This window comes from Cygnus atratus, chromosome 11 (assembly GCF_013377495.2).
Source record: "Cygnus atratus isolate AKBS03 ecotype Queensland, Australia chromosome 11, CAtr_DNAZoo_HiC_assembly, whole genome shotgun sequence".
NCBI lineage: Eukaryota > Metazoa > Chordata > Aves > Anseriformes > Anatidae > Cygnus > Cygnus atratus.
In genome coordinates this window covers 1,613,368-1,640,462 of record NC_066372.1, presented here as the reverse complement: position 1 = coordinate 1,640,462, position 27,095 = coordinate 1,613,368, and the positions used below count along the sequence as shown (strand labels likewise).

The window sequence follows — 27,095 nt, the reverse complement described above, 5'->3', positions numbered from 1 at the left end:
TTTAGTTGTGCTAAAACAACACTAACATATCTGTCTGCAGAACAGGTTTTTTTTTTTCTTCTACCTAATACACAGATCAGAAAAACAGCACAGATGGTTCACCAAGGTTTTTAAATTTAACAGACATGTAGAGAGAGACATATCTATCAACTATGCAATGTAAGGCTGTCTCCCCTCCCATAACAGTAAGCATCGCTTTCTCTTTATAAATTTAAGATTATTGAATTATTTTCCATAAAAAACATATCATATAAAAGAGTGTGCACATGTGAGCCTCTGCAAGAATGTGATTTAAGTACAAGCCTCCTGAAATACTTCTTGAAGTTCTCCAGTGAAATCACAATGAATACAGACAAGCAATTACTTGAATTTGGTATTCATGCTAGAAGTTTTCCCAACTGAAAGAGTCTCACAGGTACTAAAATTACAAAGCCTGTAGAGTGTAAGGACTAAAGAGAGAATCGAAAAGTAGAACACATTAAAAAAAGCCATAATTTTTTTCCACTTTTATAATGCTAAGTTCATGTGCTTTATTCCAGCATCTTGCAACATTTGTATCATCTTGCAACATCTTGTATCTTGCAACATTTTCTCTTTAAGTGTTCTATTTAATCTGTCTCTAATTCAAGAACTAAGGATCAATCACACTTGAATCAGTTTTCTGAAACATCATTCTAGAGCTGGCATTGTAGTAGCTCATGCTCCTTGTGTCTTAAAGATGACAGGTATTACTTGTCTTCTTCTTAGGGTATTTCTTGTTTGTTTCCCTTCCCACCAAGGAAAGCCAAAACACAGCTCTGACTTGCTAATCCCATTTTCTTCAGGAAAGTAAATGGGGAAATGTTTGTTACTGTGATCAAAATTTGTTGCTCCTGTAATCCCACTGACAGAGGTACAACTATCCATGGCACTAAAAATACTCAACTGAACCTGTGGACTGTGTAGAAGACCTGTATGTTCTTTAATTTGGAAGAAAAGGTAAGCACGTGACATTATTATTCTAAAACAGTGGCAACTTCTTCTAACCTGTAAGAATTGGCATCTTTGTGTTCCTGGATCTGTATGTCAGAGAGGAAAGCATCATCCTCTTCCTCATCACTATGAATGCTTTCATCAGAATCATATATTACGCCGCTGTCTGACAAAGGAAGAAATGGCTGCAATGCAAAATAAAAGTCTGCTTTAAAAGTAGTTTCCTGATCTCTTTAGACTCCTTTAGTTTAGGTATCATTTAAATTCTTTGACAACGATAACAACATATAAATAAGGTTCCCTAAAAAAAAACACACCAAGTAGCAATGGGAACAGTGTTTATCTCTATTGTTAGCAAGAGCCCTATTTTGAAAGTTAAGTAACAGACCTGAGGTAAGTAACAGACTTGAGACTCTATCTTTTATTAAGATGAAGCTTTTTAAGATGATGCGGCTTACTATGAAGAGCACTGAAAAATTTCACATTATTTTTGTCCTATAGAACTTAAGGGAGTAGAAATACTCTTTTGTGAACTGTAACTTCACAAAAGTAACTGTAACTGTAACTGTCTACAACTTCCTTGTGAGGGGGAGTGGAGAAGCAGGCGCTGACCTATTCTCCTTAATCACCAGTGATAGGACCTGCGGGAATAGTGTCAAGGTGAGGCAGGGGAGGTTTATGCTGGACATCAGGAAGAGGTTCTTCACAGAGAGGGTGGTCGCACACTGGAACAGGCTCCCCAGTGAAGTAGTCAGTGCACCAAGCCTGCCTGAATTTAAGAAGCGATTGGACTGTGCACTTAGTCACATGGTCTAAGATTTTGGGTAGACCTGTGTGGTGCCAGGAGTTGGACTTGATGATCCTTATGGGTCCCTTCCAACTCGGGATATTCTATGATTCTATGATTCTACGAACTTATATTTTCCATTTTAAATTACCTTTGCCATAAAGTAGTCCCACATGCTGAGCTCTGGAGGGATGAATTTTTCTTTGTAAGAGGGTCTTTCTGCAGGCACAGGTGGTGGTACAGTGCTGTCTTTCACTGGTCTTCCTGGCACGAGCATTCTCATATTAAAACGACGACGATGTTTATCCATTTCTTCTGAAGGAAGAGGCGGTGCTAAACTCAGATAATTTGAAAAGCTGATGTTAACATCGCATCTTTCAAAGTAGTTGTATTTTATAATTGAAGGAAATTAAAACATTATTATTGGTACTAACTTCTACCAATTCAGGAATCAAAGCCAGCCTAAATAAATTAAGTGTAATCATACAGAAAGTTCTGTTATGATAAATTCAATAACTGTAGCATTGGGTATATCATAAGAAATACGTTTTATTATCTGGATGAAGTTTTCAGTAGATGTAGCATTTAGCTTCTCAAGAAAGAAAAATTAAGATATTCTGTTCAGAAATAGAAGCAATATATACATTTTCACTAATTAGCACTAATTTTCACTAATTAGCATTAGTTATTCAAAATATAAGTCAAGGAACTCTTAAGATAGTAAAGAGAATTTGAGTAGTCTTTTTGACAACTGAAGTCTATTGTAAAATGTTATGATTTAAACCATCTTAATAGTTATCAAAATATAAATGTGGAATTAGACTTTTGAAGTGTCATTGGGCAGGTAACATTGAAGATTACACTTACTTTATTACAAAGGAGGTAGATATTAAAAAACTTTTTTTAGAAGCCATCACTAATATTCATCTACACTGCAAGTTTTTACAAACCTTCATTAACATCCTCTGAAACATCAGAAACTGTAGCAGCTTGTAGGTTAAAGGAAAACAGAATACATCTCAAATGAAAATATGACTTTTTATAAAAAGTTGTTTATATTAACACATTGTCAAAATAAATGATCATTCCTAAAATGATTATTCTCAAATAAGCTTAATTTACTCCATAAAAGAGAAATAAGTTATGAATACTTATAATGATGCAATTCAGAATGTTAATTGACCAATGGTGACTGTATGATAATGTCATCAATGACAGCAATCATTGTGATTAGAAGTAACTTGTTTCCAAGTTACTGCAGTAGTTATACAGCAGGGCTTCTCTCTCACATACAGAAAACCTAGGTATTAGCACTGATTTATACCATCTATTCTTCACTAAAAATAATGACTGAAAGCACTGAAAAGTGTTATAAGCAAGCACCTAATAGTAGTTTCATAAAGAAATATGCTTAGGACGCTTGTTTGAATCAAAACATCTGAGTTAAAATTACTCATCACTAATTTATTTTTCTGGTGGTTTAATATCAAATGCAGGTTTGAGTTACAAAAGTACTGGCAATGCCATTCTAAGTGCCATCAGTTCTTACATTAAGAAAAATAATGATGTATACTAGTAATTCTGAAACTTTTATATTGGGAAATACACAGAGCAATCCATGTGCAGGTTGCTTACCATGCTTCTGGGATACATTCCCTGTGTCACAACACTGATTTCATCACTACTTGTCAAAACTACTTGGTGTGATGGCTCACTGTTAACAGTATTGTTGTTATCTTGCTGTTTAAGCACTTTGCTTTACCTTGAACTGAAATTTTTCATCGTTGTTTTAGAAAGACTGAAGGAAAAATCCCAAGAAAACTATGTTGTGTGTAAAAGTAATTAAATGCTGAAGTCCAATGACTTTCTATATCCAATCTAAGTAGAGATTAAAAAAAAAATCAAAACTCTATCCCATCGACACTCTTGTTTTTTGTGACAACAGTCAGTCACAAAGATGAAGTCTGGATTTTTTTTTTTTAACCTAACAAGTGCTCAGACAACAGTCTTCAAGACCCGAATTAAAATTAATACCACTATCTAAAATCACAGTTAAATTATCAGGTCAAATTAAAAAGTTGCCTTCTGAGTAAATACCTGTATTGTTTCAATGGTAAATTCAAAATATGCTGGGTGCCAGTACAAAGGACAACTGTAAGAAAGACTAACATTTTTTTGGCTTTTTTACTAACGTAACAGATTTCTTGCCCATAGATACTTAAAATAATGCTTGCTTGTTTTTTATCTTTAAAAGGAAAGAAATCTTCCCTTATAAGTTACTAAAAGGTACAAAATACAAATCATTAGTATGACCTTCAGAAAACAGAGTACCTGGAATATTTTCTGATTGTCTTCGAGGTTTTACAAGTAGTTTCACTCCGCCACCAAAAACAGCAGCCCACATTCGGCTGTTCAATGGATGGGCTGCTAGTCGAAATAATTCGTTACATGAATTGGTTGCCAGGGCATGTATAAGCAGACTCAGGTAGACAGCTACAACAGCTTCACAAAGAAGAATGTTTAACTTTGGTTGATCTTCATCCTGAGCTGAACTTAAAAGATTTATAAGCGAACTCACACCTGCAAAGAGAAGAGGAAAAGTTCTGTATTAAATGAGTAGGTTTACAAACAGGGAAAAAGTCAATGTGACTTCTCTACCTTTTATGGTAAACAGACTAATAGCCACGTGATACTTTTATTCGGATGAAACATACTATTATTATTTTTCTTAAAATCATAAAGATTGAAGTAAAAAAACCTTCTTTGGTCTGGGACTTCTGAATTGTGTCTCAGTTCAGTTTGCCTGTGAAACTCCTCCACTATTGCCAGAGTTGACCTCAAAATACTAAATCTATGTTAGTACATCAAAAGTAGCTGTTTTGACGGCTACAGCAAGTAAAGTATGTATGTAAGACAGTACTGTTTAAACAGCTAACAGAAAAGCTTTGCTTGGGGGTGAGAAAGACTGGAAGAAAACATTTTAGGACAACAAATTAACAGCTTACAGACTGTATCCTGAGGATCCTCATCTCTTCTTCGAATAAGGCTTGCAATACAGAAAGTTTATTTTTTTGTTTTGATATGTGAAGAAGCTAAAGGCTGTTACTCATTTGAGAACTAAATACAAAACATTTATCCATCATTGATCATCCACCATTTCATCCAGATTTGGATGAAAGATTAGCATCAAGTTGTACTGTAAGTTATTATATTACAGAACAGTGAGAAAATATTGAAATGTGGAGCTTGTCCAGTGAGTGGTGTTTAAAATAACCATTATTTTTGTCTCACCAGGCCACTGAGCAGGAGACGAGTTTGGAGTTGCGTGCTCTTCAATACTTTCTGTCCTCAGTCGGCGTCGATCACTCAAAAGCAGTCCTTGATAAACCATCCCTGTAAACTGATTTGCTTCTGTTTGACTGCTAAATACAAATCAATTTTTTTTTCTGATGAGAAAGGATTTTAGAATATTTTTGTAATCAAGTATGTGTACATTTCTCATTTTAGTTAGAAAATGCAACATTTAAAATTCTACAGGATTAAGTAAAGAGTTATATAATTTCATGGAATACAAACTGTTTTTTAAAATTAAAACTTTGTATGTTTTTACAGCTTTCTCTTCCAGTTCTAGTTTTAAATATAAACTTTCTGAAACCTGACTTAAGTTAGGCTCAGATATTTCCTGTGCACCCCTATTCAGCAATGGATGTGCTGTGGAAAACAGCACTCACATGTTCTCTCAGAAGCATCCTAAGAGTGATACCAGATTGTCCTGTTATTTGTTGGAACAAAACTACTGCTGTTATTTTATGTGTATAAAACTGATTTGGAGTATCAAAGCTAACAATGTGTAAGCTGTATAATTATCTACAGCCATACACAGCAATTTAATCACTTTTCTTAGACACAAGCATGAAGGATTTCCATTTTGGATGCACAAAGTATACTCCAAATGTAGGACTGTAAGAAAACTTCTATTTGTACCTGTAACTGTGGCTGTCACACAGTGCTTGATAAATGGAAGCAGATAGTGAAGCTGCTAAAGAATGAAGCGTGTGCACCTAAAATAAAAACAGCTGGTAAGTTATATATAAATTATACATAAATGGTGTGTAAACCACATTTCTTTCTAAACAGCATTTGAAAATGTGTTATGCAGAAATCTCCTAGTTTTAAACCAAGTGCAGGAAATGGTAATTAAAAATAACCTTAGGTTTACAATACAGTATTTTAAAAATTCAACTGATTGATGGAGATCAGTCGATAACAGTCAAAATCTAAACATACGTATTCTAATATTATGTCATCTAATATTATGTCAAGATAATTGATTTTATAGAACTCTCACAATGTTGTAATAATGATTTCTATAGTATGAATGGTTCTTGGAAGCCATATTATATGACATCATAGCTCAATATAGTATTAGTTGCTTCATATGCGTAATACAAAAGTTTGTGTAATAATTGTATGATTATTTTATTATATATATACTCTCTTTTTGACCTCAGTTATATGCTTAAAATTTTTCAGGAGTCTCTCAGTAACAAGAATAGTACTCCGTTAGTGCCTTGCAATGCAGCAGAAATGCTCTAGTTCTTAAATAGAAGAAGAAATGCAAAAATTTCTTGGAAAGTCTGATGGAATCCAAAGTGTGACGAAAATGGTAATGTGAAACTGCTAAAAATGTAAGCTTGTAAGCTTTTTTTAAAATCAATTATTTGTTTCCATCTTTTCCTACCATCTATTTAATAAGATGTTAGATCTCAGATTACAGATATAAATTATTTAAAGAGTTTTGCAGTTAGTAAGTGTCAGTTTTCTCTGAACTCTCTTAAATAAAAATGCATGTAAAATGTGAGTTTTTAGAGTTAAAAAGATGCTTACTATTGCATAATGAGTAAATGAGAAATAAATGAGGTTGGATTACAGTTCTAGAAATCTTTAACTGACTTGCAATGGGACAACCCGCTTAGTTTCCTATTTCTTCTCTACTTTCATCTAGTCAATAGAAAATCAAATTCATTTAATGAATATGAGTACTGATCTAAATGCACAATCTAATGATTTAGCATCTTACTAATTAACTATGCAATAGTCTTGGGCTATTTGGCTTTTTTCTCCCTCTACTTAATGAATCTGAACAGTCCTTATTCACTGTAGGGTATGGAGCCAGATAAAGTAATTCATCACAATTCCAGGAAAATCAGTACAACTGGAGAAATTTGTGCTGGAGTAAGATTTATAGTTACTATACTATGAGAAAGCTTTATCTTACAGCCTCCCATCTCTACTTTCATGATCTCCCTACCAGATTTGACCTGGATGATGACAGTTATGGCATTATGACATGGTTAAGAGCAAGAATTCAGTACTTTAGTGAACATCCAAACTTGGAATATTTTCCTGAGAATGACTGACCAGAATTTGGATGAAAGGGAACTAACCAGATTCCAAAAAATGTCAGAAAACAAGTGGTTATCTACCATTTTCAGTTCTCTAGGCTTAAGGGAGAAGGTCAGTATTGTGAAAGGGGTAACTGCTGAAAAGTTAACTCATACGCTATTTTCGCCGGCTTTCTCCCCATTTTATAAATAATCATTTAGCCTTTTCTGAGAACTGTTTTCGTTACCTTGACGTCTTCAATATTAGGATGTGGTGGTGATTTCATCTGCACAATAGTGTAAAGAATATCATGGATGTGGTTGTTTAAATACAGCACAGGATTAGCTATCACAGTTTTTGTGGATGCTATGCTTGCAGAAAGCAATGGTAGCGTTGTGGGTAATGGAAGTGGAGACTGAAGTTGTTTTACAGTAGTTTCCTGTTTAAAAGAAAAGATTGCATTTAAAATGATTACTTTGAGAACAAACAAACAACAACAACGAAAAACAGTAATTTTATTTATACTTTTTCTAGGGTTATTTATTCTCTTCCACTGACATCTACTCAGTAAATTCTTATTTACTGCAAAAACACGAATGACGTGATAGCCAAGTTTGCTCGAACACTTTTTGATTTAGTGCAGGAAAAGTATTTTTATGTAGTTCATTAAGAAGTGTTGGGATTGTCTACTTAGAAACAGTAACTAGATGTGCACTTGCAGTAGCATGGGTTGACATACTAGTGACTGATCTGAGTTTAATAATAAAAGCCAAATTTGCACTAATCTGCATTTCTCAAGTGGAAAAGAACAGTTTTTTTTTCATCCATCCTCCCCCCCCTTTTAAAATGACAGACTAAGTCCACCACCACCAAAACACTCAACTATTGCTCCTGTTTTAAATATGAAAAACCTGGGACCGGAGCCAGGTAAGTGATTTGCCCAATATCAGAGTATTTGCTCAGACTAGTCACTAACATTTGCTGGAAAATATCTATTTCTGTATGAAATAAATGTAGAAAATGACATAATATAGTAAAAGGGAGCACTACACTGTCTGACTTGGTATTATTTGTTGAGCCTTGACACTAAGATCCCACCCCTTATAGCCCCCTTGCAGTGATTTGCAGAGGTGTAAGGAATGAGATTTTATCATACTTCATCAACTGTGAATTTAACTTACAGTTTTGATCACAATATTCTAGGTACCTATATAATAATTTCATTGCAACATAAATATAATGCTGCAGCTACTATATATACAGCAACATTTATGTACCATAATTACAGGTAACATAACCCTCTAGCAGATTCTGAAGAACCAAATAACCAGGATGTGGATACATAAAACTCTAAAATACCAAGTTCTCGCCCCAAACACATTAGACTTGCAGAACATGAGGTATCTATCTAGCCACAAACATAAGCATTTGACAAAACTGTCAGTCCAGAACTGTTCAGACTTGTTAAAGTAAATTAGTTTAATTTGCTTTACCTGCTGTGACTCTTGCAGCAAAAATTTCAGCTCCATTCTTACAGATGCTAAACCACCACCTTGTGCCCCATGAAGACTACAATAACTTAGAAAAACTCTTAGAAGAGCTTGGTTCTTCTGCAGCCACCACTTTCGTCTTTCAGCATGTTCTCGTTTCGCTTGTAACCTACGTCTTTCTATCTGGTGCCGTTCATAGGAACCAATGTCTGGCTTATCCATAATATCCTCATGATCAAGTAGATCCCCATTTACTTTGGTATATGTTTTACAGTAGTCTCTGCCACCTGTTTCATGGTTGCATATTTCATGCATAGCAGCGATCTCTTTTTCAAGCCAGTTGTACAGCTGAAATCGGAGTTTTCCTCCATCTACCTCATAACCTGTAGCCAAAGTCCTCAGTTCAGTCATCAGGATCTTCAAACAGGCTCTGAACTTGAGTTGTTCAGCAATAACATCAACCTCAGTGTCTCCAATATCAGAAATCTCTCCATGTGGTGTTTGTGAGACATTAGTGTCTGAGGTTTTCTTATCTTGTTCTTCATTCTCGGAACTGGATTTTGAATTTTTCATCATTATGCCAACATCCTTATCCTCATTGTCTGACTCACTTTTGTCTTCACCCCAGTCAAGAGTAAGAGGCTCATCATCAAATTTTACTGCTGGCTGACTCCAGTCAAATTGTGCTGAAGATTCAACAGTACCCTCCAGAGCAAAGGAAGTTGAAATTGGCTTTGACCAGTCTATATCACCACTTCCAGCACCACCCCCTAGGGCTTTGGAATCTTGAACACCAGCCTGTATTGGAGGACTAGATACATCTTTCTCTGTAGTTATAGTAGACTTTTTTCTTATTTTTGGAATTTTGGAAAGAACTTCAAGGGCTAGTACAGGACAACCCACTTTAAAGTGAGCATTTGCAGTAGTGAAGAATAATTTTCTTTCTATAAGATTAATTTTATCAACAAAGCTTTTTTCAGTTTTTAGACCTAAGGTGGCCAAAGTCCCTTCTGGAGAGCTGAAGTATCTTCTGATGAGCAAAGGGTGGGTCCGAAGATAATTGTAAAAACTGAATACCACAGGATTGCATGACTTGACAATAACTAAGGAATTAAACAGATATGACATCTATTGACAATGGCTTTCAAATGGTATTATTTTGCTTTGCAATATTTCCTGCATTACAAAGATGTGTCAAAACACAAAATCAAAGACAGTTTGGGGTCTAGTTGCCAAAACAAAGCAAAAGTATTACTTACTCCCCACAAAAAGATTAAAGATATGAGCTGGATGAGTAGAAAGATAAGAAATTCTCACATTTGCTTCACTCCTATATTCTACTCAGCTAAGCCTACAAGAAGCTGAGAAGGCCATACAGATGGATATTTTCCTAGGGGAGGGAATATACTATAGAAATGTATGGAGCCACCTATCTGTCACTTAACATTGATCTCAAAAGAGACGGGATAGGAAGCCCTGCTTGACAATGCTGATTCCTAGAAGCAAGAATGAGAATTTGAAGTCTGCTGGAAAAGACTAATGAGCACTAAGTAGTAGAGAGGTATTGTAGGGAAGTACTAAACAAGGAAGGCCCTCCAGAGTTTATCTGACAGCAAAACTAAGTTCAATACAGGGGGGTTGGAGAGAAGCCCCTGGAAGAAATTGGGGAAAAAAAAATGAAGAAGAAATTGAGTGGGCTAGTACATAATCCAGTAAATGATTTCAGCATAATGACATTTCAAGAAAAGGGAGTATGTGCATACACAGAAAGTATTACCCCTTCTCTACTCTGTCTTAGAGAATTCCATCAGACTAATGTTTTCTCCTTACCTGGGTTTTCATCGTCATCTTTAGGTGTTTGTTCCAGTAAAGTGTCCAGTGCTCTAGTGTAATCTTTCATTATCCAGTATGCAATGCTTCTCAGAAATGGATCGGAATGCAGTTTAGTACAGCTGAACCCAGTTCCATCTTTATGGCAACCCAAAATTTTTTCATGAAGAATGGAGGTGTATGTGGCAGAGGTTTCAAACTCTGATTCGTATAAACGAGCAATAACCATAGCCAACTGGATGTCTTCCATTTTCTCAAGGCACACCTATGATAAGAAAGGGGGGAAAAGGTCTCTTTATAAGGAAAAGTTTGTTTTTTAAAACAACAGTGAAGTGAATAGCAATATATGTTTACAGAACAGATTTTTTCTCTCTTATCTTTCATGTATATATTGATCTTTGAGTCAAAAATGTGGTGAGATATATCCAAATGACATTTTCTTCCATGTTTGGGAAGAGGTGTTCTGACTTCTATTTCGGCAATTCTAGTATGCATGGCAGTACATCAGCATGGCAAAAAATAATATACCAGTAGTAAAGGTAAAGACGTTATAGCTAGTCGAATAAACTTAGCTTCCAACTTTAATGTTAGCACATCACTGGAAAGATTTTCTTCCACTGACTCATCTGCAGAAATGTACTTTTACAGGTAAAGACTCACTGACTGCATACAATAGGAAGGATAAATAAAAGTTCTCTAATTTCCATTTTCTCCTGAGATATGTTGCCTAAGTTATGACCCTGCTGACAACTCTCACCTCCCTTTTGGCAGGAAACATCACAGCTCCACTAAAAAGGGATTATCAGGATGCTTCAGAAGAGCTCTCTGATTTCCTTTTTTTTTTTTTTTTAACTTGATATTCTAACATTAGGGAATGCAGAATAGTTGGAAACTGAACACAGCATTGCAACAACTTAATTACAACGAACCAAAGTTTTGCCAGCAGGGTTATGACTGCTCTTCCCAGGAGCCATTCTACTGAGAACTGATGTATTTCAATACTTCTGGCCTTCAGATCAGCTTCTAAGCTGTTTTTAACAGTAGTGTGAAAGTAAATGGCATGTCTACAGGGCACAAAGGGGTCACGTATAGACATACCCTTCCTGCTGCCACACTTTGTGAAAAAGAGCAGCAGAACAGCTTTTAAGGATGCAGTTACGAAGTTCAAACTAGAAACTGAAACATAATTTCTCAAAAGCTAATACCTCTATAGCATCTTTCAGTGAACCTGCTAGCAAGAAAAATGCAGCTGATTGTTCGAAGCGTTGTTTTCCCAACAAAGCAAAAGCATTTTTTAAAGCAGCTTTTCGCCATCTGTCTTCACTGAAGTTGTGGCTGAAAAAAGCAGTCATCTTTTCATCGTGCTGGGACCTGCATAAAGAAATGCAATATATACAACTTCTTATTATATAACCTTAGGATACAATCAATTGAACAACGCCAATTAAACTCTAATCATGAATGACTTCTATTTTGCATTCCTGGTTCAATTATGATTTAATCAAACTTACAGTTAGTAGAACTCACCTAAACAGACCCCACACCACTGCCTTTTTCTTCATAGCAAGATAAAAAAGTGCAGCATCCAAGGCATCATTGTTCCTCTGGAATGAAGCTTTTGCAACCTATAGTAAGCAAAATCTAGTATTATTACTGCAAATATAAAACTTGCTTTTAGCTTAAGAACATATGTTCTCTGTCAGAGAGGACAGTCTGGGCGACCGCATTATTTATATAAAGCAACAGTAATTTCTTTCAGAATGTTTTGCAGAAAGTAATTTTTTGATAGGTGACAGCTCATTACACAGTTAATGTTCTTAACGTTCAGAAAAACAGCACTACTGCAGATATTAACACCCCCCCCATCACTACAGTGGGACATTACAACTGTGAAAATAAAAATCTTTTCCTCAAAAGTGTTACAATAACTTATACTATTAGGTGAAGTTCCTCTTGCAATTCATTATTTACATATTTGTAAGCTAATAGCTTACAATAAGTAATTTAATAATAAGTATTTCTTTAATGACCAATTTTTTTTTTTCCCCTGTATAGGACTCAGAGATGTAATTGCATTAGATTTAGAGGACTAGAACAATTAAGTTTTGCTCCTCGATTCATCGAATATCCTGTAACACTAAAATAAATTATTTTTACTACCTCTGAAATATAGTAAACTATGAAGTTCCACAAACAATTCAAAGAGTACATTAATTGTTGTAATTCAGAGCAAAGACTAGTAATAAATCAAATCCATCAAACTCGTTAAGAAAGCTGAAAATCTTATTAAATTAAGAATTTAAATCTCTTGGATACCTACGGGAAACATTTTAAAATAATATCTAAAAAATATACTGCATTTTATCTATTATTAGAGCTCCCATAAAAAACTCTGCATGAAAATGGGATTTGATGTTATTTTGGTTTCATATAATACAGGTGTATATTTCTATAAAACGCTATTTTTGTGACTCTCAGAAAGGAGTAAAACCTGCACTTATTTTCTGCTCACGCCTTTTATGTTCTATACTATTTTATTATCAAAACCAACAGAATTGACAAGAGGATTTTTTATGTATTTTTGTCTTGAATAATACTTTTTAAAATGATTATTTCTTAAATAAGACCCAGTATTGAATAATTTCCTGTTTCATCAATAGATATATGCTGTCACATATCTGAAGAATGATTCTTCTTAAAATAGAGTAATATAATCTTAAACATACTGTGAAATGTGGGGAAAAAGATTAGGTCCTTCAGAAATGGCTTTCCTAACTCAAATGTGGTAAATCAGAACTGCCAACATTATCTGACAGTACTAATGTTTCAGTGCTGGATATGGAAAAAAAAACAACTGTTAAAATAGTAGCTGGGCTGGAGTGCAAAGGGATCTGCTCTATACAAGTCATCCTAAGTATCTGTTAGAGCATAACAGCACATAACTATATTTGTAAGCAATAAAAAATACCTTCTCAATACACCTTCGGAGTGTGTTGATATTCCTGACCCACCAACCTATACCCATAGCTCTTAATTCAGACCACTGTGGGTCTCCCTTCTGGATAGCTGGAATCATGTTGATCAACTCCTCCTCAGCCTCAGAATGAAAAGCCCATGCAAAATGGCAAGTAGATAGGCCTAAACAATAACATAATAAAATTCAGAAAATTAAAACTTGTTAATAAACAAATGGAATATGTCAGAGGCAAAGTGGGATTTTTGCAAAGAGTGTTAGTAGATGTGAGAGGGACTGTTTGTCACAACCGTTCAAGGAGCAGTCGAAGCATCTTTTTTCTTTCTCTCTTTGAAATATATGTTTCTCTTTGGTGCTTCCTCCATTCCTTTCCAGCACCCTGTTCATATACGTTCTTGAGTTTCGTATGGTGTTAGAAGCAAAAATAAGTTATCTCAGAGACAGACCCATCCTGGCCCAGAAACCTTTCTGTATGCTGCTGAGGCAGTAATTGCTTTTCTTTCCTGTATTTCACAACAGCATTTACTCAGAGCAAGAAAAAAACCTGCTGTGATGAAAATAATAAAATTATCTTGGAGGGAAGATAAAAATGTACTTCTGTAAAGCAAACCCTTCAGTCCTCCAGCAGAAACAATGTAAAATATGATACAATTTGTATGTTATCTGGTTGGGGAAATTATTCATGCTCAAACTGAATGGCATAGAATCTCTCTTCTATTCTAGAGTTTTACATTTTTGTCTGTTCGCAGTGCACGCAGGGAAGCATATACTTTGCAAGACAAGGGCCTTAATGGAACAGGTGTCATCTAAAATTAATATGGAGATAATAAAAGTATCACAATATAAATCAAATATTATCAGGTCCTGTCAGCTCAACTGGATAAAATGAAAGTAATGCCACATTCCAAGAATTACCTTGGTGAAGTAGCTGTACTCGATACAGAGGTGGTAGTGATGTCAGAAGGCAGGTGTGCAAGCGCATAGCCAACAAATATCGTAAGCCACATTCATCTAAAGTATCTCTTCCTGTAAAATACAAAATATTGACTTTAGAATATGCAGATGACTACATGGGCATATATATGACTTACTGTATGCAGCATGTAAGGAATGTATGTTTCTAACTTTGCTGTTTGCGATGAAGTATTATGCTTGAAATACATAGATTTATAAAGTGGTTTTTGCTCTACTGTATCTAATCTGAATAACTGATACTAGCTTCCAGCTTTTTTAACCCCAAAATACTCAAGGAGCAAGTTTGCCTTAGCTGGGAAGAGCAAGAATGTTAATTTAATAATATGCTTGTTACTAACCTGAGTAATTCTTATCTCTGTTCTCATCTAGTTCAGTGCTTGTTGTTGCCACAGTGTCTGCCAAAGCTACGAGGAACATCTGCTCTAGTCGAGTGAGGCCTGGCAGACTTGAGTGCATCAGGTGACTTGAAAGAACACTGGCATGTTCTCGGCCAAAGTAAGTCGGACCATACTGTGAGAGATTAATAACTTTGGATTTACTCTCCCTCTTTTCAGGCTCGAAATCAATAAAGTCATCAGTTGTAACAGGCTGAATCTGGAATAGATCCGAGTACTGATCCTCTGTTTTTCTTTTAGCATGATCTTCAGACCCCTGAGGTATTTTAGAAGTTTCTTCGGAAACATAAGTGGCATCTTGATCTGCAGCAAGCAGAGCATAAAGTGGCAGTGGGGGAATGGAGTCTATCTCTGTGTAGTCTCGAGTACCATCTTTTCCAGCTGTGATGGTATCCTTTGCAGTACTACCACTTACACTAATGGTGCGAGAAAGATGGCGTTTAGGACCAGTTCCTTCTCCCGTGTCTGTGTCTTTAACTATTGCAACTTCTCCTGCAATACATTTAACTAAATGTGACAGAATGGCTTTGGCTCGGCGAACTTTACCCAGATCCATAAGTTCTAATAGCTGGGTTGGATGATACTGAGGGAGAGTAGGTGAAAGAACATGAGCAGCTTCAAAAAGGCCTCCATCTTGAATTACAGTTGGAGTGCCAAAAACATCATCCACAATACCTGCCCCATCAATTACACTGGTCTTCTTTGCTATCAAGCTTGCTTTGAGTGGATCTTGAGTTGCTGGGTCTTCAATAGTGAAAACATCACTTTCACCATCACCAAACTTGACAGCGTGTTTCCACTGTGCATAAACATGCATTTCACAGTCCATTCCCACCACCAGTATACCATCTCTCACCCATGAGAGAGAAACAGGCAGTGAAGGAGTGCCATCTACAGATGATACCAAATCAATCGATCTAAGCAACACCCACTTTGACTTTATACCTTGTTTTATGCTTCCACCTAGTGGTAAAGTAATGACAGCTACACCCTCTTTGCTGCTTGTTTGATCTGTTACAATTCCTGAAAGTCTTCCGTACATGAAGATGTTGGCACCAACTCCAACTGTCAATATATGTGAACCATCTTCTTTTGATACCCAATCCAAATGCACCAAATGCTTGATACTGGGCACCAGGTATTTGTCTTTATTCAAAAATGCATCTGATTTACTGTAAACAAATAAATTACTATCTACACTGACCCTTGAATCAAGTACACTTCCAACCCTAACTAAATCATCCAGATGAATTGTCTGTTCCAAAACCCATTCTGATCCTCCTGTAGACTCACACTCAAGTATACAAACATGCATGGAAAATTCTTTTGAAACAAAACCGTTTTGCTGTATGGGTTGTTTGTATGCTACTGCAAGACGTCCTGTGTAAGAACAGCTAACGGCAACTGGCCTTCCTACTATGGTGACTGTACTGCTGTTGTCTTCTCCTTCATCATTCATTAAAGGCCATTTTCTCCAATGATATGTTTCCCTTTCCTCATTTTTGCTGTTCAGGTCTTTCTCTATAGTACATCTCCAGAATCGCACTCTGTCATCTGAACATGATGTTACTATCAAATAAGGTGCAAGGCAGACTGGATATATTGATGAAGAGCTCAAATGACCTGAAATCAGAACAAACATTTAGTATCAGTAATAAAAGTCAAATACCTATATGAGACAGACACAACATTGTAACTACTAATAGAGACCTTTTCAATTTGGTGTTTTTTTTGTTTGTTTGTTTGTTTGTTTTTTGTAATTTGGAGCTGGGTAAGGGCAAATGTTTTAAGACTGATAACAGTCTTAACAGTTTAGATGTTAATCATCTGCAGTTCTGGTCACTATTCAAGGAAAATAAACTTGAACTAAACTAATTCTGAAAAGAATTGTTAGAATAATAAAGAAATACAACGCTTTAATCAGATGCAATAAGGGAAATTAAGATTAGGCTTGTGTAGCCTACCAAAATGAAACCTAAAAAGGGCACGATGGTACTTAAGAATATTATGAGAGACACAGAGACAAACAGACAGAAGTAGACGGGGTAAGTATATCAAGTTAAAAGAAAAAAAAAGCATCATATACTCATCAGATTAACGTTGGCAGGTGAACAATTGGGTATAAATTGATCATAAATAAATTAAGACTAGAAGTTAAGTTTCCAGTCATTAAAGCAGTAAGTTTCACAAAAAGCTTTTCTATGAGGACTTGATACAATTAAGAAAGGAGTGATTTGCAAAATGCACATTTTTGATTTGAGAGACATGGATATGGATTTAAGAGCGCCTGTTTAGTCCCATGTTGCCTGTATCAGTTAATCAAGAGAGTGATAGGCTGAGAATATACTAGCTTATGAACTAGCAGATAAATTAGTGGATTAATTAGAAAAAAGTTAAATTTACCTGCTGAAGGAGTTGCTCTTATTACTTCTACACCAACAGGAAGATCCAGTGGTTGGCTGTATACAAGTCTGGAGCTCAGAATGAGCTTACTAGCAGTCTGAAGATTAGCGATTGATGAAGATCGTGGAATGGGACTTACGCCAGGTGATATATCTGGAGAAGAATCTACAGTCTTCTGTTCAGGTACGCTAAGCTTATTCTCTGATAAAGTAGTTTCAGTGGTTTTTGCTATATAAAAGAAAAATCATTGCAAACAGTGTTAAAAATGTTTGTATGTGAGGACAAAGCATAAACATGCTATAATCAGATGTTTTTCTTAGCACTGCTTCAGTTATGCAGAAAATAATTATATCGTGTATTGGCTGCTTAGTTTTACTGCAAATAATTTTATGCTATGACTACTCATTTTAAGATATCCATAGTATTCTGAAATACTTAAGAGTTTAAAATAAAGAATCCAGTGCTTAAGTATATTACTTACTCTTTTAACAAATTTTCATATTGTCATAGCTATAGAATGCAACCCATATTTGCAAGAAACCTTACTCCTTCTATTGCTTTCTAGAACACCAAGCCTCAAATTTTCTGTCATGTTACTTAAAAGTTCATCTCTAAGAAAATACAACTACTCACTCACTCACCTAAACAGGCTTGCACAGATTTGAGATGAAGATGCCACATCTGAAGAACAGAACAGCCATTACTATCTTTTTCAATCACTACTAGGTAGAACTTTTCTGAAAAAGGCGGTGGACGATACCCTGTAATTTAAACACATTACCATAATCATGAAGTTTACATTCAACAATTGATAAAAACTGATACTAAAAAAATATTTTTTCCTCTTTGAAATTGTTTGATTACAAAATAAAATACTCAAACGGTACTATTAATAACATTTTAATCAATATTTAGTTTGTTCAGAGCTATAGAAGACAGTAAAATAGAGACTGACGTACAGCCAACCTGAGTATTAATGACAAATCTAACTTATTAGATGTATTTGCCTTCCTAATCAATTTGAACTGCTCTGCTAGATTATAAAACAGTTTTCTCACAGTGCTTGCTTCCTTCCTTTTTTTTTTTTTTAACTTTTAAGTCTAGTACCAAATTCCCCAGTTACTTTCTATAGGATAAAAGGGAAAGTCAGACATATGCACCTTATCACCTGGAACAACACATTAATTCAGGAAACACGCTTCTAGTCTACTTTGTACACATCTTTAAAATATAACACAAAGCATTTTGAAAAATAGACCTTGTCATACAAGTTAAAATATTTCACTGTAGGCAAATTAGAATAGTTTTATTTAATACCATTACCATGTAGGTAACGATTTATATGAGCAATGTGAATCAGCCATTTCAGTGAATTCAATATATTCTCATTAAAAATGAATCTAGTAGCTGCCTGCTAGATTTAAGTATTCTTTAAGAACAGTTTTGGTACCTACTTCATAGTAGTTATTCTTACACTATACCTTGTGATGGCTGGAAAAATATCTCTGTTTCCTTCCCTTCTACATCTTCCTTTTGTGGTTTGTATCCCAAAATGAAGTCTTCTTGAAAGACATGAAGTAATTGTGTGTTTGAGCCACACTGTAAAATCAAGCAGTAGTTATGCTTTCAGAATGGTATAACAACATTTTTTACTAACATAATTATTTTTTTGTACAATCTAACTATCGATTGAGGATAACTTACTTTCTTTTATAATGCTGAAAACGATCTTAATACATCAGAAAAACAGAACATTTTCATCTCTTACATTAAGAACAGCATGTTCTAGAACCTATTGTGTATATATTCCAAAAGTTTCAATGAAATCTACCATACTAGACTAATTCTGTAATATTTTTGCTGAAGCTAATGACAGATTATTATTATTATTATTATTTATTTTAGGTATCGAATAAAGGACTGTGGCAACAACTCTTAGACTTCTATCAATTTTCAGTGGAAAGATGACTGCAATGCACTGAGAAATCTGCTAAAAAAAAATAAAAGGAAGAAACTGCTGATACTCCTTCTCTTATAACTCAACAGCTGTTCCTCCTGACAGCAACAGACCTCTTTTCAGTACCTCCACCCCTCTACAAAGGAGGCTTCTGGCAGTGAAATCCATTTCTGCAGACAAGGAAAATGTGTCCCCCAAAGACAGCGACAGCAAAGTTTTCATGTTCTTGAACACATTTTTTTCCAGAGAAGCAAGGAGAGGCATCTTCCTTCACACAGGTATTTTTGAAATCCTACCAGGATGAAATTGGCAAAAGCTGACTGACTCAATATAAAATGTGGGTTTTTTTAGAGCTTCAGCAGGTGCTATGGGGATAAAGGAGGTAGTGAGAGGATGCATGAATGACATTGGTATTATGGGAAAGTCTTTGGTCACCATCATGATTGGGATGCCCTCTAAGGAAACTGGATTCAGTGTTTTCTTGTAGAAGAGAGAGGGCTTCTTCCTGACTCCAGAGCTTGCAGCCCTTTTGAATCTTTGCAGGCTGTTTTTTCACATCCAAAGCTCTTCCTAGTCTCAGCCTCCCAAATTGATACATTGATTTCTACATTCATTTAAAAAAAAATTGGATACTGAAAAATAATAACCCAACTAACTTATTTACCATTTCCGTAGAAGTTGGTAAGGTCCACAAATATTAATTAAGCTTTATACTAGGACATTAGAGGCTTGAAAGTATGACTAAGGAGCTAAAAGACACCCAGGATGTCTTGCTATTGTCTTTCCCACAACATAGGTCTTACGTAGAAGACCGTTTCTTACCTCATAAGCTATTCCCTGTACTCCTCATGTCAAGTCATAAAATAATCTATAAAAATTCTAAAAAATATTTTGTAAACCTGAACTTAAAATTGAAGGTCCTATGTGATTAATACTTACAAGACAAAAAAAACCATTGTCAAATAGAGAAGTACTTCTTTGTATGTATCAAAAATGTCTGTATGTCTAAGTAAAAAATGGTAAAATAAATTATTTTCCCAGGCTGCTACCTAACAGAAAACAGCACTGGAACTTGCAAGATCAAAATAACAATATGAACTAAATTTGATAGTACTACCATTCAATCAATTCATTGATTGAAACACGTAGCTATATTAGTTAACTGGTAAAAGTGTGTCTTATGAGAAAGACACAAAATTGTAAGTCATACAAGGCTATTATTACTACATTTTGGAAGACTTAAGTTGTAGTTTTTATTTTTTGTTGTTGGTGGTGGTCTTTTTGTTTGTTTGGGTTTCTGGAGGCAGCTGTTTTTGTTTTTTTTTCTTTCTTTAAATTACGATGGGTATAAAGCAGTATTCAGTCAAGTTTATTTTAAACAATATTTATGCCTAGAAAATATTGTTACGCTCTATAACAACAGGCTTTGAGCTCCTAACAACTATAAGTTGTCTCACAAAAACATTCAAGGTATCTCAACATTCACAAAAATTCAAGGCAGTCATTATCACCAATGAGAAACGTCCTCTCTTTTCTGTATTTTCAACAGATTAGGTTAATCAGCAACAAAGCTATTAAACAGTTTTATGTGATACCCTAAAGAATTAACCATTTATTTACTTTGTTAGTTATTGCATCAAGTTCAATAATGCACCCTGGTCGAGCAGTAGATTGTTGGCTCACAATGTTAAACACTTCCCCAATAAGTTTCTGAAACAGAGGAAAATGGGATGAGTTAGCATATTTTTTCTTCAGACAGAAGGAAATCGCAATCATTTACAATAAACTGATGCTATAATTTTCCTTGTTGCTGTAAATAGTAATAGGCTTCTTCCTGTTGTCATTTTGGCAGTTATGAATAATGCACTCATCAGGACATTTGCACTGTTTTGAGTCTGCAGCTATTCATGGGGATAGCATAACAATTTACATAGAAAGTAAATGTTTATTTAAAGACTTATCTTTTCATAATAACATAACAGTATAGGTACTATGAGAAACTGAAATACACTGCTTCACTTTTGTTTAAAGCTTCAGGTTTTGTCACAACACAGAAATAAATAAAAAAAATCAATACGGCTTATATATAAATGGAATGTACTATTGATTTTTGCTGGAGCATTCACAGTCATTGCTCCTGTAACAGGTTTCTCAGACTGATCTGAATACTGACAAGCTATAGCTTACAGGATAGCTTAAAAAATAACAGAAGAATGGAAAAATGAAAAATGTGCTTATTTATACAGTAACAGTTACAAGGCCAGGTTTTACTTTGCTCAGTCATAGAAATGAAACATAATAAAAGAACAGAAAGAATAGACTACAATGGAAAAAATAAGAGCCAATATTACCCTTAGCAATAACCTGCCCTGACTCCCTCCTATCCCATCATCTCTGTCCTCCCTCATATACACACCCTAGTGTATAAGTGTATACACCCTAGTCTTTCTCTTCTATCTTCACCTGCCCACTTGCTCCTGACTCCCCTCTTCCGAGAAGACAAAAATCCCATTTTTTCTTTCACCACATACTACATGTTGGGGAAACTTGTCAGCCATATTTTGTTTCAGTTCAGCCACTTCTAGTAGTAATATCCACATTCCTGTCTGCTAATGTTTACAGAGATCTGCAAAACATGTAATTATACAAGCTAATATACAGACATGAGGAAATAAGAAAAATCACTGGAGAGGGGAAAAAAAAAGTTTAAAAGTTACCTTAACTTTTATTTTAAAACTTTCAAGCCATTGCTACATAAAACTTACAGACGATTCAGGGTCAGATAGTTCATCTAGAAGTTTTCTTGCATCTACAACAGCTTGATAGAGTCTCAGGTTTTTGCCATCAGATGCAACAAAACAAGCACTAGCGGAGTTGCAGTATGTACCTACAGAAAACACAAAAAAACTTTATAGTTAAAGAAAAAAACAGCATGAAATAGTATCACGTAGTCAATTATAATCCACTTCACAATATCTGAATGTTTCTAACAATGACTGTCATAAAATACTGAAGCACAAACACCCCAAGAAATTATGTGCATTAAAACAACATTATTTAGACTTTGAAATAACTTTCTGCTCATTTATGTAACTAAAACTCCTCATAAACCTTGAATAACCTAAGCAGAATTCATTATTGTTTATAACCATTGTTCACACATGCAAAAACCAATAGATAGTACACCTAAAAGAATGCTGCCTTTCTTTAAAATGATTACATTCTTTTCACTGTCACCTCCAAGGGAGGTGTTTGGAACTTGAGCTTAAGGACTCTAGCTTCCCTGGGTTCTTGGAGATGATTTAGAGTAGGAATCCAAGGTAAACTGTTTAGAATAGCTCCTTTGTGGGATTGAGACAGCATAGAACATTAGTATGTGAGCAAAGGGATTTTTTTTTTTAATTTTTAAATCAAAGAAATTCTATGCCTTTTAAAGCACATTTAAGATTTCTGAGGTTGCACAACATCTTTGACACCCATTTAAAAATTGCAAAGGTCAGACTGGCCTTAGTATAATAAAATATCCTGGCACTGTTAGTATAAAACTTAATAATGTGATATTCACAACACAATTTACATTTTAGTATTGTACCTAGCAACTACTACAACATCTTTATAAATAAAAAATAAGTCTCTGAGTGGCTTAATAGATTAACATTTCTAGAAATTTTTCAATCAAGTGGTCCAATCACTAGTTCTGTTCAATCCACTGCCTCCTGCAACTGTATGAGGCCAACAACCCAGATACCTATACCATGTCAATGCAGACAGCACCCTGCAAAGTTGCCTAAAGCACTGAGGAATGGGATCACCTTTTTCTGTTGTGAGACTGATTGCTAACTCACACAAAGAAGTTACTGCATGCCAGGTGATCCATGGTAACTACAATCTCTTAGCCCACATGAACTATGCTGTTTTAAAGTAGCTTAGTCTCAAATGAAGGAAGAATGTTCACTGGCACAATATAAAAAATTGCTGAAAAGTTAATATACTCCAAATACAACAGTAATTTATTTTGAAAAAATAGTTTTATGGCCCCCAGTGTTAACTCTATATGGGATCATGCTAAGAATACTCACCAAGGCAATAGCTTGGAATAAGTGTTGGAAGCCAGGCTACATTAGAGAAAGCGGAGGTATGAAGAGAGTTAATTCTAGCCAACTCAGATACTCCTCCAGTGTATGACAAAGGTCCTATAGGGTCTACACGCCACAGAATCAGCTCGCTATAGATTGCATTTGGGTCATAGAATGTACGGGTTGCTGCATTTTTAAGTTGCTGCCTAGAAGAACCTTTCACATGTTTTATAGGATCCATTATTCTGTTTATTCTGTCAGAATCCTGAGAACTGTCTAATTCAGGAGTTAATAGAGCGTTATGATGAGAAGATGTTAACAGTAATGGTAAAACAGAATGGCAAGCTAGATCATTAAGATGAAAACGGTGACCGCAGTACCTAAATTTATGTGAGACTGTTAGCACAGTAGTGAAAGCTGATTTATCAGCAAAAGTAACTGCCCACTGATTTAGAGAGCCATCTATATGTTTGGAAATCATCATCACTATGGGAGAAATTATATTCACATTTGTGCTGTTCTGAGCAAAGCCTGGTCCTTTACTTCTTAGGGTTTTATCTGGAAAGTCCACTGTCTTCTGATGTACAGCATTACTGATATCTTTTAATAAGACAGGGCAAGCATACATCATAATATTTTTGCTAAGGGAACTAGCATCTCCTGAAGGAAATGCAACAGGAATCCTAGAAGAAAATGAAACCTGGAGGGGAAAAAAAAAAAAAAAAATTAGAATATAACAACCCAATGTAAGTCCAAATTAATCTCAACTGTTTCACAGGAATTAATTTAATTTCAAGTAATTCTTATGACCAGATTTAAATAGCAAGAACATAATGACTGTTCATTAAGATCATAAATAATAAAACAATTTCAAATATACAACACCTGAACTTGTCGAAAGATGCCTGGAGTGTGTTCATCTAAATACTTCACATGCCACACCAAAAAGGTACCATCTACAGGATGAATAGTAAAAAGCATATCTGGATTTCTGTTCCATTCAGTTAGGAGCAACTCAATTTTCCGATCTAACAAAACTGTTGGAAGAGGCATGTGTAGGCCTGCTGGTAGAGATGTTCTGGGGCTTCCCTCTCTTTCTCCATCTTCATGTTCTGAAGAACCTGTTCCAGTCCCTGTCTCTGATTCTCTATCTACAGACAAGTCTGCAACAGAAAATAAGTTTTTTGTTTTTTTTTTTGCAAATTGCAAGTATTGTCCTACTACAGTTTCCACTCCAAACAACAATATTTTAAAATCTGTTAATAGTGCTATCTCATAAGAACATTCATGCAAATTGAAGGTAGAAACATCTTTTGTCTGTTTGTACAACAGTGAGAGGCCCTGGCATTTGACTATTGATCCTAACTATGGAATACAAGTAATAATAAATACAACCATAAAAATTCAGACACTTAACATCAATTGTCTACGATCATCTTGCTCAACTATACAAAAACAGGTATTTTACATGAATGCTGGCTCCAAATTAATGTCTTTTTTTTATTTATTTGATTATTATGAAACATGGTATGTGACAAGTGATGAAGTAGTATGTATTGCACGTATAGTAAGAATGACGACACGAGCAAGTCTTTGTCATAAATTGCATTGGTAACCTAGATTTTAAGAACCTAAGCTTTATAAATGACAATAAACGTACAACAGTTTACATTCTTTCAGTAAGTCTTTAATAGCTCTTACTGGTTTAAGTAGAAAGGCTTTTATTTTTACAAATTCTTAGATAATTCTTCATTCTTAACTTTGAGAAGACAAGGGAAGACATAAGTTTTTCAAATTTTAAACAAATGGGATTTGTAATCTTTAATAAAATGGAAGGAATACATATACTGGCTAAGGTGATGCTCCTGAAGCAATGTTCAGTCCTTCTTATAGGGCATGTTTTTCATCATTAATTTCAAAATATGTCTCTCTCTTCCTCTTCCTTTGTGAACAGCTACAATTGGGATCATTGCGTGCTGTAAGGTTTAAGACGTAAAGCTTACCTCTACTGGAAAGAGTGCAGTTTCATTAAAATGGAGCTATGTCCAACCCTCCTTAAAGCTTGCCATCAATTCATGCCTCATTACTGTCCTGAGATTGTAAGGTGAATCAAGAGCAAGTCTTAGTCATAATTTCATAACTTTATGGAATAGCTCCAAAATGGAAATAAAGAACCAGAGCTACCTTTCTTTTTCAATGTGTTTATCATTACTGCATTCCAACAGAGAGTACAACCTTAAGTTTTTCATGCCACCAAATTATTATAGGAGCCAAAATTGCATCTATATCTATTTATTTTAGATTAGTAATACATTACTATTGTTTATAATGTGTTAAATAATTGCACTAATTATTGCACTAAATAAATGTGTTTCAGAATAATTCTTGTGCTATAGATCAAGATTACTAACCATGATCTAATTTCATATGCAAACCTCTCTCTTTTTCTTCCATTTCTTCTTCCTCTTCAACCTCATCAAAATCTTGTTCTAGTTGTTGTTCAGAAAATTTTCTTAGATGCTGCATAAATACTTCAATAGATGATGTAAAATTAAATTCTTTATTATTCAACCAGTGAACAACAAAGCCTCCATTGCCTTCATCTATATTAAAAGCTGTTCCAGCCAAAACTGATGGGATATCTGTGGACAGTTGTAAACAGATCAAAAAGTTGTATCTTAAACCACGTATCTATTAAACACACACACATTTCTTGATCAAGACAATTAACTCACTTTTGGTAGAACAGACCTTGTGCCTGTACGTTTAGAAAAGGTAAGGTACAGATCAAGTTTCTACATATGTTTTGAGTAAAAAAATGAAAAAGAAAAAAAAAAGGAAAGACATTTTAGCATCAAGAAATAAAGTAAAATGATTCAGATGAGACTGGTAAATGAGATTCAACAGGTCTAATTGCTCAGTTTTCTAAGTTGCAGTGTTGTCATATCATTTACTGATTTTACACACAGGATTGTTCTTCAATCTCTTCTTTAAAATATTCTAAATTATTCTACAAAAAGCAGCTGTTTTCCTGCTAATAAAATCTTGTACAGCTTTTTTTTTCCATTCACTTTATATTATGTAGGATGCAAGTAATCCATTCATCATATACTGTTTTCTCCCCGAATCAGGCACGAAGCAGACTTGAAATTAAGGTAGTGAAATTTCTTTTGCTTTCTGATGTGCAAAAATGAAATTAAGGCTTTTAAAAATGCTGAAAGTCTTGGGCAACTGGCTATAGGTGACCCTGCTTAAGCAGGGGCATTGCACAAGATGACCTCCTTCAAAATACAACCAGTCTGACAGTCTGTGATTTTTGGAAAAAAAAAAAAAAATCAGCTTGTCTTACAAAACTCTAAGCCAAATGACAGAATTGTGAAATAGCATTCCTCCTACAAATCCCTTCTATTCAATTAGGCAAAGCAAAGAACATGCACCTCAGCCCCCTTTATTTATTTTTTCCTTTTTGTGAAAATATATTATTAACAGTTTAATAAATAGTTCTATTTCACCTGTATTAGGGTTGATGCTTGCTGCTATATGGAAGTGACCAAGTGCATTTGCATGGTGTGAAATGTGACGCTGAACTTCATGAGTACCCTGTTGGTCTGGTAATACATCTGTGTGGGTAACAAGAACTGAAGATCTCCTTTGTCCTTTTCTCATATTTTTCAAATGGTGAATTGTCTGGTATAATTAGAAAAAATAATTTAAGAAATACTAAAAAAAAAAAAAAGGATATAAGTCCATAGTTATGTAATTACTGTTTGTTCAGTTTTGTTTTTACATTCACATATTTTCTTTTCCTATAAATTTAATATACTTCACATGACCTCCACTGAAACTCATAG

General features: G+C 34.9%; 1 protein-coding gene across 1 annotated transcript in view; it reads right to left on the bottom strand.

Moving 5' to 3' along the window:
* Positions 1 to 27,095, bottom strand: part of DMXL2 (Dmx like 2) — a 55,011-nt gene that overhangs the window by 11,931 nt on the left and 15,985 nt on the right. The window contains exons 9-30 of the mRNA XM_035553927.2: positions 26,757 to 26,931; positions 25,656 to 25,886; positions 24,130 to 24,407; positions 23,248 to 23,944; positions 21,934 to 22,055; positions 20,789 to 20,878; positions 18,693 to 18,810; positions 17,853 to 17,972; positions 17,212 to 17,439; positions 14,752 to 16,431; positions 14,354 to 14,464; positions 13,433 to 13,602; positions 11,992 to 12,089; positions 11,670 to 11,835; positions 10,465 to 10,729; positions 8,638 to 9,737; positions 7,392 to 7,583; positions 5,744 to 5,820; positions 5,051 to 5,181; positions 4,091 to 4,339; positions 1,911 to 2,092; positions 1,027 to 1,157 (exon numbers count right to left, since the gene is read on the bottom strand). Coding sequence (XP_035409820.1) covers positions 1,027 to 1,157; positions 1,911 to 2,092; positions 4,091 to 4,339; positions 5,051 to 5,181; positions 5,744 to 5,820; positions 7,392 to 7,583; positions 8,638 to 9,737; positions 10,465 to 10,729; positions 11,670 to 11,835; positions 11,992 to 12,089; positions 13,433 to 13,602; positions 14,354 to 14,464; positions 14,752 to 16,431; positions 17,212 to 17,439; positions 17,853 to 17,972; positions 18,693 to 18,810; positions 20,789 to 20,878; positions 21,934 to 22,055; positions 23,248 to 23,944; positions 24,130 to 24,407; positions 25,656 to 25,886; positions 26,757 to 26,931 — 6,611 coding nt within the window. The remainder of the gene's footprint in view (positions 1 to 1,026; positions 1,158 to 1,910; positions 2,093 to 4,090; positions 4,340 to 5,050; positions 5,182 to 5,743; positions 5,821 to 7,391; positions 7,584 to 8,637; positions 9,738 to 10,464; positions 10,730 to 11,669; positions 11,836 to 11,991; positions 12,090 to 13,432; positions 13,603 to 14,353; positions 14,465 to 14,751; positions 16,432 to 17,211; positions 17,440 to 17,852; positions 17,973 to 18,692; positions 18,811 to 20,788; positions 20,879 to 21,933; positions 22,056 to 23,247; positions 23,945 to 24,129; positions 24,408 to 25,655; positions 25,887 to 26,756; positions 26,932 to 27,095) is intronic.